The 12181-nt window shown below is 53.0% G+C and overlaps 1 protein-coding gene and 1 pseudogene across 1 annotated transcript in view; both read left to right on the forward strand.

Moving 5' to 3' along the window:
- Positions 1-12181, forward strand: part of Itga11 (integrin subunit alpha 11) — a 116147-nt gene that overhangs the window by 85874 nt on the left and 18092 nt on the right. Inside the window, exons 13-18 of the mRNA XM_015480488.2 lie at positions 4713-4853; positions 5125-5328; positions 5984-6114; positions 8723-8889; positions 10608-10750; positions 11978-12088. Of these exons, the coding sequence (XP_015335974.1) occupies positions 4713-4853; positions 5125-5328; positions 5984-6114; positions 8723-8889; positions 10608-10750; positions 11978-12088 (897 nt within the window). The remainder of the gene's footprint in view (positions 1-4712; positions 4854-5124; positions 5329-5983; positions 6115-8722; positions 8890-10607; positions 10751-11977; positions 12089-12181) is intronic.
- Positions 1823-4370, forward strand: LOC107137544 (annotated as a pseudogene).

A 12181-nucleotide genomic window follows, 5' to 3' on the forward strand; every position in this document is an offset into this window, starting at 1 on the left:
ATCCGAATAAGAAACCGCAGTGCCGAAAGCAGCTGAATTAAGTGGATTCCAAATCATTGTGCCCCACATAGCTAAGGCCACAGATTTAGACACACTCCTCCTCCCTCCTCCCTTGCTCTGTCTGCCTCTTAATTGCTTTAAGTAGACACATCTCTCCTGCTCCCCAACTCAGGCTTATTATTTCCTTTTTCTCTTGCCTGTATTTTTATCTTTCTCCTCAGTTAAAAGCTTTTAATGCTTGAGAATAGATTTCTTCTGAAAACACCCTGCACCAGGATATGGCAGGGGAAGGAGCCAGGGGCTCATGTGTCACACAGCCCCAGCTTAGCAGGGACCAGCCTTCTGACCTTGGGCAAGCAACTGGAACACTCTGAGTTTAGATTCCTTCCCTGTAAGATGAGACGACTTTTAGCTGGGGATGTGGTTGGGTGGTAGAGCACTTGCCTAACGTTTGTGAGGCCCTGAGTTTGATCCCCAGCACTGCCCAAAACTATAAATAAATAAAATGAGCCGGGCAGGGTGACACATGCCTGTAATCCCAGTGGCTCTGGAGGCTGAGGCAGGAGAATCACAAGTTCAAAGCCAGCCTCAGCAACAGCGAGGCGCTAAGCAACTCAGTGAGACCCAGTCTCTAAATAAAATACAAAATAGGGCTGGGGATGTGGCTCAGTGGTTGAATGCCCTGAGTTCAATCCCTAGTACCTCCCCCCAAAAAATAAAATAAAATGAAATAAGATGACTATGTCTCCCAAGCAGCTCACACAAGCTAACCCAAGGCTATAAATCAATCACACAGGACCTACCTGTGGGCAGGGTGCCTTCCCTTCCCTAAGGAAACCCAATAAGCAGTTATTAGGTCCCTCTTGTGTTCCAGGCATGGACTAGGCCCAGAGGGGCACATCCTTGGAGGGAGCAGGCTGGTATGAGGAGTGTGGAGTCTGGGGCACATGGAAAAGAGGCTCCCACTGCAAGGAGGGAGGGCCAGGGACAGCTTCTAAAAGGAATAGCTTTTAGATCCGAGGGGTGGCAGGTGTTATCTGGGGAAGTCAGGGGACAGAGAGGTTTAGGTAAGGGAAGAGGGAAGCCCAGAACTAACCAGGGCCTGGGTCGTTAAGAGAAGCAATAACTGGGTATAGAAGGAGCCCAAGGCTCAGCATTGGGAGCAGAGGGTCGCGGGACAGAGGCTGGGCAGGAGGCAGGTCCAGCCAGACACATGGAGGAGGTTAGGCTTTACCCCAAATGCAAGCATGTAGCTTGGTTAACTGCTAAAGGCCATTCTGGGTGGCATGAGGGTGGAATGGAGGGCCAGCACGAAGACTGGAAGGTCCATTGGAAGGAACCACACCCAGGGGAAGAGCAGTGGGAAGCAGGTGGAACTTCCTGGTAGAGCTGAAGATGGGAGAGGTGGAGGGTGGAGGCAGGGACCCCCAGGCTTCTGATGAGGGAGTAGGTGGCACTTCCCCAACCCAGTTGGAGAGCACTGCAGCCAGGGCAGGAGAGGAGCACGGTGGGGACTCAGATGCCGAGGAGAATTCAGCACTCCCCATCCAAGATGCGAGCTCCAGAGTGACCCAGGACATTGAAACTTGAAAACAAGCTAACTGTCCAGCAACAGGGCCTTGATTAAATACATCAGGGTGCTACAGAATCACCAGTGATCATGTCATAGAAAAAAATATGTTGCTTTCCCCTCAGTCTCTAGCTATAGCTGGCAGCCAGGTACATGCTCAGCATTTTCAGTACCCAAGGGCCGCTGTCCATGTCACTTCAGCTCCTCTAGGTTCCTCTGCACCTTCACCCGCCACACACTCACCTGTCATAACCCCCCATTGTGGGGAAGCTCACAAAGGCCCATAAAAATCAAGGCAACCCCAAGAAAGTGGCTCCTCCCCCATAAGGAGGTAGAAGAAGGTAGTGAAGATGAGGAAAAGTCAGAAGATGAAGACGGTGACAGCAGTGGAGAAGAGGGTGTCACCCCTCAGGAAAAAAGGCAAGGAGGCCACCACAACCCCAGCAAAGGAGATGGTGCTTCCCCCAACAGGAAGGATTACGATTGCCACACTTGCCAAGATAGCAGCTGTCACCCCAGGCAAGAAGGCAGCAGCCACAGCAGCCAAGGAGACAGTTACACCAGCCAGCAGCTGCACACCTGGCAAGAGGGAGCCACTCCGGGCAAAGCACTGGTACAGCAGACCCTGGTAAGAAGGGAGCTGTTGCCAGGCAGGATGGCACACGCCTGTAATCCCAGCAGCTCGGGAGGCTGAGGCCGGAGGATGGAGAGTTCACAGCCAGCCTCAGCAAAAGTGAGGCTCTAAGCAACTCAGTGAGACCCTGTCTCTAAATAAAACACAAAATAGGGCTGGGGATGTGGCTCAGGAGTTGAGAGTTCAACCCCTGAGTTCAGTCCCTGGTACCCAAAAAAAAAAAAAGTGGAGCTATTACCCCAGCCAAGGGGCAAGAAATGGGAAGAAGGCCAAGAAGGAAGATGATGATGAGGAGGAGGAGGAGGAGGAATTTGAACCAGCAGTGATGAAAGAAGCAGCTGCTACTCCTGCCTCAGAGGCTGAGGACAATGAGGAGGAGGAGGAGGAAGATGAGGAGGAAGAAGCCATGCAAGTCACACCAGCCAAAGGAAAGAAAGCTGCTGCAAAAGCCCTACCAGTGAAAGCCAAGAGCGTGGCTGAGGGGGAGGACGAGCAGGAGGAAGACCATGGGAATGAAGAGGAGGAGGGGGAGGAGGAGGAAGAGCCTGTCAAAGAAGCACCTAGAAAATGAAAGAAGGAAACGGCCAAACAGAAGGCTGCTCCTGAAGCCAAGAGACAGAAAGTGGGAGGCTCAGAACCAGCTACGTCTTTTAATGTCTTGGGTGGAAATCTGAATTCTAACAAATCTGCTCCTGAACTAAAAACTGATATCAGTGAACTTTTTCGGAAAAAATGATCTGGCTGCTGTGTTCAGAATCGGAACGACTAGGAAGTTTGGCTGTGTGGATTTTGAATCTGCTAAAGATCTGGAAAAAGCCTTGGAACTCACTGGTTTAAAACTTTTTGACAACGAAATTAAACTAGAGAAACCAAAAGGAAAGGACAGTAAGAAAGATGGAGGTGCAAGAACACTGTGGGCCCAAAATCTCCTTTGCAAAGTCACTCAGGATGAAATTAAAAGAAGTGTGTGAAGATGCCGTGGAGATCAGATTAGTCAGCAAGGATGGGAAGAGTAAGGGGTTGCTCATATTGAATTTCAGACAGAAGCTGGTGCAGAGAGAATCTTTGAAGAAAAGCAAGGAACAGAGATGGATGGGGGAGGTGATTCCCTCTACTACACTGGAGAGAAAGGTCAGAATCAAGACTAGAGAGGTAGAAAGAATAGCACCTGGAGTGGTGAGTCAAAACCTCTGGTTTTAAGCAACCTCTCTTACAATGCAAATGAAGAAACTCTTGAGGAAGTATTTGAGAAGACAACTTTTATCAAAGAACCACAGAACCAAAATGGACACCCAAAGGGTATGCATTGTTAGAGTTTGCTTCATTTGAAAATGTAAAAGAAGCTTTAAATTCCTGCAATAAAAGGGAAATTGGGGGCAGAGCAATCATTCTGGAGTAGCAAGGACCCAGGGATCACCTAACACAAGTAGCCAGCCACCAAAAACTCTGCTTGTCAAAAGTCTGTCTGAGGATACCACTGAAGAAACCTTAAAAGCATCATCTGACGGCTCTGTTCGTGCAAGGATAGTCGCTGACCGGGAAACCGGATCCTCCAAAGGTTTGGTTTTGTGGACTTCAACAGTAAGGAGGACGCCAAAGCTGCCAAAGAGGCCAAGAAGATGGTGAAATCGGTGGAAACGAAGTTACCTTGGACTGGGCCACACCTAAAGGGGAAGGGGGCTTTGGGGGTCATGGTGGAGGCAGAGGAGGCTTTGGAGGCTGAGGTGGTGGCAGAGGAGGCCAAGGTGAATTCGGCAGCAGAGGCCAGGGAGGGTTTAGAGGGGGAGGATTTTCCAAGGAGGCAGAGGGGGAGAAGGAGCCCACCAGCCATCAGGAAGGAAGACAGAATTTGAATAGTTTCTTCTGTCCCTGTCTTTCCTTCTTCCATTTGAAAGAAAGGACTCCAGGGTTTTTAACTGTTAGCTGTCCAATGACAGAGCCCTCTGAGGACTTTCCAAGACAGTGTACAGTCCTGTGGTCTACTTGGAAATCTGTGTAGATGACCTTTCAAAGGAGACACCCTGTTGGTTTTGACTGGATATTCACATAAACTGTTTAAAGGGATGAGGGATAGAGCTAACCCTTATCTGTAAGTTTTGAATTTATATTGTTTCATCTCATGTACAAAACTGGAAAAAGGAAAAAAAAATATGTCACAGGCTTGGGGTATCGCTCAGTGGCAGAGCACTTGCCTGGCATGTGTGAAGTCCCAGGTTCTACTTCCAGCATAGAAAAAAAATTATTTTTAAACAAATGTGCCATGAGGAAAAGGCTTGTGATCCATTTTTATGTTTAAAAATTAGTATGTAGCCGGGTGCAGGGGCACACACCTGTAATCCCAGCAACTTGGGAGACTGAGGCAGGAGGATGGCAAGTTCAAAGCCAGCCTCAGCAACTTCTCAAGGTTGTAAACAACTTGGTAAGAACCTGTCTCAAAATAAAAAATAAAAAAGTTATATTTGTACATTGGGATCATGGGTAACTTCTGTTTGCTTCTATGTGCCGCAGATAGGCTCTTACTTCGGGAGTGAGATCACCTCAGTGGACATCGATGACGATGGAGTGACCGATGTGCTACTGGTGGGGGCACCCATGTACTTCAGCGAGGGCCGCGAGCGGGGCAAAGTGTACGTCTACATCCTGAGACAGGTACTGCGGGTGGGGCGGCAGCTTCTCAAGGGCGCCTGCTTGGACTTGGGTCACCACCAGGGAACCGGGGTTCCAGGGAGGCCAGCTCCCGCCTGCAGGACCCAGGATGGGGGAAGCAGGAGCCTCCTGTGTCGTGGGGCTCATGTCACCAGAGAGAGGATTCTGGGAGGACGGAGTGGAGAGAGGACGCTGTGGCAGCAGACAGAGGGAATCACGACCCCAAGGTCCCTTACCAAGACCCCTGAGCCCGTTCCTGGCCTTGGCTTTGTAGAACCGGTTTATTTATAATGGAACACTGAAGGATTCCCACAGTTACCAGAACGCCCGGTTTGGGTCCTCCATTGCCTCTGTTCGCGACCTCAATCAAGATTCCTACAATGACGTGGTGGTGGGAGCCCCTCTAGAAGACAACCACGGAGGCGCCATCTACATCTTCCATGGCTTCCAAGGCGGCATCCTGAAGAAGCCCAAGCAGGTGAGCGTCCCCTGAGAGTGGGTGGAGCAGGAGGACCCAGGAGTGTAGCTGCTTCTGTGTGGTCACGTGGTTCTGCGTTTTCCTCTGGCTCTTCTGCAGGAGGGGACCCTGTCTGTCCCGACTCCCTTGCCTCTAGTTTTGACACAAGTGCACTGTGTCTTCAGTACCATCCCGACACCACTTCTGGCACCCTCTCCTGGCCTGCGTTATCCTCCCAAGGTCAACCACGACAAACCCAGGCACCTACCTCACCCCCACAGGCATCTGTGCCGTTGACCTCAGGTGGAGGACTCCCCCTGGCTCCACGGCTGGGTGCCCTTCACACACCTCAGAACTAATCTGTCTCGGCCCCTCGTCCTCATTTGGCCCACATATTTTGTTAATAAGATCATCTAATAAATACACCAAGATCTGAAATGCTGAGGGGTGACCTGCCAAGCAGCATCTATTTACACCGAATGGGAACGCTTTCAAGACATAATATTTTAATCCAAAAGCGTGGCATGCCGTGACAGACTGAGAAGGAGACAACTTTGGTCTGGGGAAGCCTCCCGATGGCGTCCAACATCTGTCCCCAGGACCCCCCCGTTGTGCCTGCAGGCCCTGCCTGAGCTCACAGTGCTCCCGCCCAGCCCACGCTTTCCTCTCCCTGCAGAGAGTGGTGGCGTCGGAGCTGGCTCCCGGCCTCCGGTACTTTGGCTGCAGCATCCACGGGCAGTTGGACCTCAATGACGACGGGCTGGTGGACCTGGCCGTGGGCGCGCTGGGCAATGCTGTGATTCTGTGGTTGGTTCCCCCACTTTTCCTGCCTCTTGGGCTCTCCTGGGGGTCATGATAGATAGAGGGTTTAAAGGACAGGCTGCAGGGTCTTTGTCCCTTTAATCACTGTCAGTCAAACAAACCTGGATGACACCTTTCCCTTTTGTGGAATCAGAAACGTTATCTTCAAGTTCAAATCCCTCTTCTTAATAGATTTGTGGGACTTTAGACCAAAGTAGTGTGTGAAACCCCTCTTAGAATTCGTCCTGAGCTGCGTGTAATCCCAGCAGCTCCAGTGGCTGAGGCGAGTTCAAAGCCAGCCTCAGCAATTTAGCAAGGTGCTAAGCAACTCAGGGAGACCCTACCTCTAAATAAAATACAAAATAGGGCTGGGGATGTGGCTCAGTGGTGGAGGGCCCCTGAGTTCAATCCCCAGTCCAAAAAAAAAAAAAAACAGAATTTGTCCTGAAAGCTCTGCTTCCCAGAATTCCTTCCACTTCAGCTTTTCAAGCTACTTTGAGAAGCACGTTGAGCACATTCAGCTCAGCTGGAAGGATCTCTCCTCCTCCTCTAGAGTGGGAGAGGTGATACAGGGGCTTCTTCCCCCCAAACCCCTGTGGCTTCTCTTATCCTTTGTTCAGGGCTCCATCTCAATGCTCTCTAGAAGCTCCTATATTTTACCATAGGTTGGCTTCTCTTAGATGCCCCTCCCCAAAAAAATTAACTTAGGCTTTTTTCATGTACCTTGATGAGTTACAGTTTATCATTTATTCATAATACTTAAAGAGAAACTGTAAAATAAAAGAAAAGATTGCTCTGTGTTTCCTCCAGCTTCACACTACCACCTTGAGTGTTTTGGCATCTTTCCTCCCAATCTTTTTCTGCCTGCATACAATTTTATATAAATTCAAACTTTTCACACAATTTTTAGAATGCATTAAACAGATATCCTATGACTTTACAGGGAGAATAAAGACAGAGAGGATGTGTCCCATCCTCAAGAATATTGCCACCCAGAGAGGAAATGTCTCCACCCAGGTTTTGTAGAAAATAGCTCAAGACGTAAGCTTCTGAGCAGACGCTTTGGGAGCAGGTTCCTCCTCAGAAAAAAATGGCAGGAAAGGAGAGCAGATCTGAGTGTTTGGCTTTGCCATGAGTGCAGCTCCTGCTCAGCACCTGTTTCTTGACACAGCACGTTGTAGGGGACACAGGAGCAGCACACCTGCTGGGCCCCCATATCTGTCATCCATAACCAAAGTATCCACACCCTTTCAGTGGTGTCCTGTGGCCCTCTGGGCAGTGCTAGGAAAGCCACAGTCTCCAAGAGCCCAGCCCAGTCAGAGTTCTTCCCCACACGTGGGGCTTGTAGGTTGGGGCAGTGGTGGCACGGTAATAGCAGCCTGGACTTGGAAGGCTGATGAAGGTATTCACCAGCCAGGAAGCAAGGCAGGTGTCCAGGCACAGGGTAGGGGATAGAATGGCCAGCAGGTCCTTAAGGTGGCACATCAACTGTATAGGAAACAAGATACACACCTGCACACACCCCAGGGACTCAAGTCTTACCCAAGGGGTTTGATCCAGCTCCGACTTTTGGGGTCTGGACTGCATGCTGCCTGTAGTGATGGAATTGCAGGCCAGAGCCCTCTGGGAAGACTTTATGGTCAAACCCCACGGCTCCCAAATGTGACTGTCCATTAGGGTCACCCAGGAAGCTTTTAAAACTCATTATCCTAGCTGAACTCCGACCAACTGAAGCAGAATTTCACCAGAGGGACCCAGAGGACAGTGATTTTTTTTTAAACTCCCCAGAAGATTCCAGAAGGCTGTCAAGTGGGTGTCCTCGCTCACCCCCAGGACTCTTGCAGGCCTCATCAGTGATATCATGGGACCTGTCCCAGATCCAGCAAGAAACCAGCCTTACCTCTGAAACCGCTGAGCCAAGCCACACCTATGTCCTTTATAAAGTCGTGGTTTGCAGAGGCAGTAGGCTTCTTTTCCTAATTATGTTTGACGTAGATCAGTCCAAGAGTACTTTTGTATCCTTGGCTACCTGACTAGGCCAGGTAGTTCTCTTCATTAGCCACGCCCAGAATCACCCAAAGATCTTTACACCTCTGGCTCTTCAAAGTGGGGTCCCTGAGCCACCCACAGCACCTCCAGCTTGTTGGAAGCACAGAGTCGATGCCAAACTATTGCATCAGAATCTGCATTTTAACAAGATGCTCTGGGGATGTGCAACCAGGTTAAAAATTGAGATGCATCACTTTAAAACATGTTAATGGCTGATTCTAATTCAATTTGGCCCAGGTTTTTTAAGGCTTTCCAGATGATTCTAATGTACATATGGGGTTGGGAACCCCAGATAATGAGGGGGCAAAAGGAAGTCAGTGTGTACAGCAAGCACAACGCCTGGGAGAAGGGCACAGGGCTGCTGTAGGCCCCGTGAGGCTGCGGAGCCCCCGTCCATCTGCACACTTCTGCCCAGTCCTGTGGCATCCGAAGCCCCGCTCTGCCTCACCCCACAGCACCCTCCAACGGTGGTTTGCAGGTTCTGCTCCCATCTGAATCTCCACTTTTCCCATTTGTCACAGCTGAGAGCCTGCCCCACCCTGGCTCACTGGCCCTTCTCCTCCAGGTCCCGGCCCGTGGTTCAGATCAACGCCAGCCTCCACTTTGAGCCATCCAAGATCAACATCTTCCACAAGGACTGCAAGCGCAACGGCAGGGATGCCACCTGCCTGGCTGCCTTCCTCTGCTTCACACCCGTCTTCCTGGCGCCCTATTTCCAAACAGCAACTGTTGGTAATCCAGCCCCTCTGGCCCCACCCCACCCCAGTCTCCCTCTGAACTTTGCGATTGCTCTGTCCACAGCCTGGGCTTTTCCTGAAATTGTTTCTAAGCTCCAGGTCACACCTAGAGCCACCTCTGCTGGACGCCCCTCTAGTGCTCTCATTCCTAGGGACAAAGGGACTCATGGCAGGGCTAGGGTGACAGTGGGCAAAACCGACCAGTGAAGAAGACAGGGGAAGAAGGAAATAGTCTGGCTCCAGTTTGAACATGGCACTGGAGGTAGGGGAACAGACAGGGTGGACACCCAGAAGTCAGCCTGGGTGCAGAGGGAAAGGCAGAGCCAGGAGCCAGCCGGCGGGAAGCTGGACCCTGGGGCCAGGCACGTGACCACAGTAGTCATGGGTGCCATTGGGCAGTGGGTGTGGGTCTGGGCAGGACAGTTCCTTCTACAGCACATCCTTCCACAGAAGGTCCAAGTCAGGCCCCTGTTCACAGCAGCTCAGGAGTGGTGGCTTCAGGTTCTAGGACCAGGCAGGGCCTGCACCTGAAATGGGACATCCACCATGCGGCCTGTGCATTGGTTTCATTAATGAGGTTCTTGGCATAAAAGTTAGCTAGCAGAAATAAAACACACAGACTCAGTTACCTTTTTCTATGACCAGGTCCGAGACGGCTCCCCTCTCTGGCTCCAACCTCGAACCACCCGAAGGGCAGCAAGGATTACTCAGGGCTAGCAGGAGAGAGAGAGAGCGAGCACGCCAGGGAGTAGCCTTTTATTGGGGAACAAGAAAATCAGGGGATAATTCCATCCAATGAAGGTTGGGGGGGCTGCACTCCAAGGTCAGGGTCAGTGATTGGGCCCCCGGGGTCAGTGGTCAGTCACACCCCCACACGGACGGGTTCTCTCATCAGGAAAGGGCCAGAAAAGTTCCGACACAGCCAGAACGCCTCAGACCCTTAACGGGAGCCACCCAGTCACGTGTCAGAATGGCTCCCCACAGGGACAACTGTACCATCTCAGTCAAGGAGCAGGACCAGACAGGGAGGAGCAGGGTGTCCAAGACCTGAGAACAAAGGCAGGCCTGGGCGGCTATGCCTCCTCCAAGTTCCATCTATGACAGGAGAAAATACAAGGGCCCAGGACACCCAAAGCCTGGCTGGGGGATGGGAGAAGGGACTGAGACCTTCCTGGAACTGGCAAAAGGTTTTCCGAGGTGAAGGGGAGGAGGCTGCCAGCCTTAAATCCCAGAAGGGAGACTTGAGGACGAGTGGGGAGGCCGGGCACCCTCCTAGTGTGTCCAGAGCCAGCGGCAGAGGCTCTGACCTGCACGTCTAGGGACCCAGAGCAGTGGGAGATGGAAGGTGAAGGACGTGGAGAGTGTGTGACTCCAGCAGGGACTCAAGGGGACACTGGGCCTCGTCCTGCCTCCTCTCCTCCTCCCTCCTTTCTCCTCCCCTTTCCTTCTGGCATGGCCCCATTCATTTCTCCTCCTCTCCTCCCTCTTCTCCTCCATTCCTCCCCTTTCCTCATCTCCTGCGTCACTTGCTCCCTGCATGAAGCTTCCTGCCCCGGGGACCTGTCAGGCAAGAGGAAAGGCTCTTCCGTGGCCAGCCTGGGGGGCTTCCTGGAGGATGCAGACTTCCCAGAGACCATTCTTAGAGAGAGGCAAACAGCCTTCCATGGGAATCCGGCTCCACCTTCAGGTCTGTCTCCCTGTCCCCTCCTCCAGGCATCAGGTACAACGCCACCATGGATGAGAGGCGGTATATGCCGCGGGCCCACCTGGATGAGGGTGGGGACCAGTTCACCAACAGGGCTGTTCTGCTGTCCTCGGGCCAGGAGCACTGTCAGCGCATCAACTTCCACGTCCTGGTGAGCTGGAGGGGGAGCCAGTCGTGGAGGGGTGAGAGCCTGGCGGGTGTCAGGCCCATTCTGAGCCTGCAGCGGTCCACAGGAGGCCAGCTAGGGGTCGTGCTCTGGACCTTGGCCACCCACGCCCCAACTCATGCCCCAGAGAGAAGCCCAGCGGGGTACTACCCCTTCCAAACCCCTGCTTCCAGCTCTCAGATACCCATGGCTTCCTTAGCAGGGGACGAAACTCAGGAAGGAGGGGGGCTCAGAGGGGTCGAGAGAGAGAGCTGAGGCCACCAGCAGCCAAAGGGAGGATAAGCAGCACCGCTGGAAACAAAGACCAGGAGGTGGGGGAGACAGTGATAGCTGGAAGAAGGAGCAGGGGGGCCAGCCTGGCAGAAAAGGGAACCAGAGGGTCATAAGCAGGGTGGTGGCCTGGGGCCCCCTTTATGGATGGGGAAGAGGGTGAGAAGTCTGCCTCCATCCAGAATCACCGAGCACCCCAGCCACAGCTCCAGCCTCAGAGACGCAAGCAAGGGCGCCGGGACCCACCTGGCCTGGGTGCTCACAGCCTGTGGCCAGAAAGCAAAGGGGTGTGAGAAGTCCTCGTGCATATGTTGGAGGGTCCCTGACCTGTAGTCCTCGGGGTGCAGCCCCACCTGCCATGGCCATGTCACGGGAGCCTGTTGGGATGTGTGATTTCAAGTCCCGTCCCAGAGGCGGCCCAGCACCGCAGGCAAATCAAAGAATCGTCCCCCCTTCATTTTCCACGCACTGGAGACCAGTCTGAACCGCCCGTCTAGTTCGTCTGTTGGTTCGTCCATCCTTCATCGACCCTGTCATGGTGGTGGGCCTGCACACAGAGGCTCCCACCTATTCCTCACTGGGAGGGGAGACCAGCACATAGTCAGGGGATTTGGAGGTCATATGAGAAGAGGCAATAACAGGATTGGAGGAGGAGGAGGCTCGCTGTGGGGCTCCCTGCAGACCCAGGTATCCGGGTGACCAGTCAGCCCTGAAGGAGGAGCAGGAGCTTAGTGAACCCCAGGCAGGAGGTTGGCATGCGCTGAGCCAGGAGCCTCTCCACGGGACAGCCCTTTCCCTGGCAGACAGCACTAGGACACCCCGCCCCCCACCCCTGGGGACCTATCTGAGGGCCCTCCTGCAGCTTCCAAGAGGTGGAAGCTCTTTGGCAGTGGTCCTGCCCCAATGTCCACGCCCCTGGCCTCCCCTCCCTCCACCCCTCAGGACACCGCTGACTACGTGAAGCCAGTGACCTTCTCGGTGGAGTATTCCCTGGAGGACCCTGACCACGGCCCCGTGCTGGACGACGGCTGGCCCACCACACTCAGAGTCTCGGTAAGTCTCTCCCGCCACGCCTTCCCGCCTCCGTCCCAGCAGATCCACAATATGCCCCGTTATGTGGTCGCATGGAGCTCTGACAGCACAATC

Source organism: Marmota marmota, unplaced genomic scaffold (genome assembly GCF_001458135.2).
Source record: "Marmota marmota marmota unplaced genomic scaffold, marMar, whole genome shotgun sequence".
NCBI classification, from domain to species: domain Eukaryota; kingdom Metazoa; phylum Chordata; class Mammalia; order Rodentia; family Sciuridae; genus Marmota; species Marmota marmota.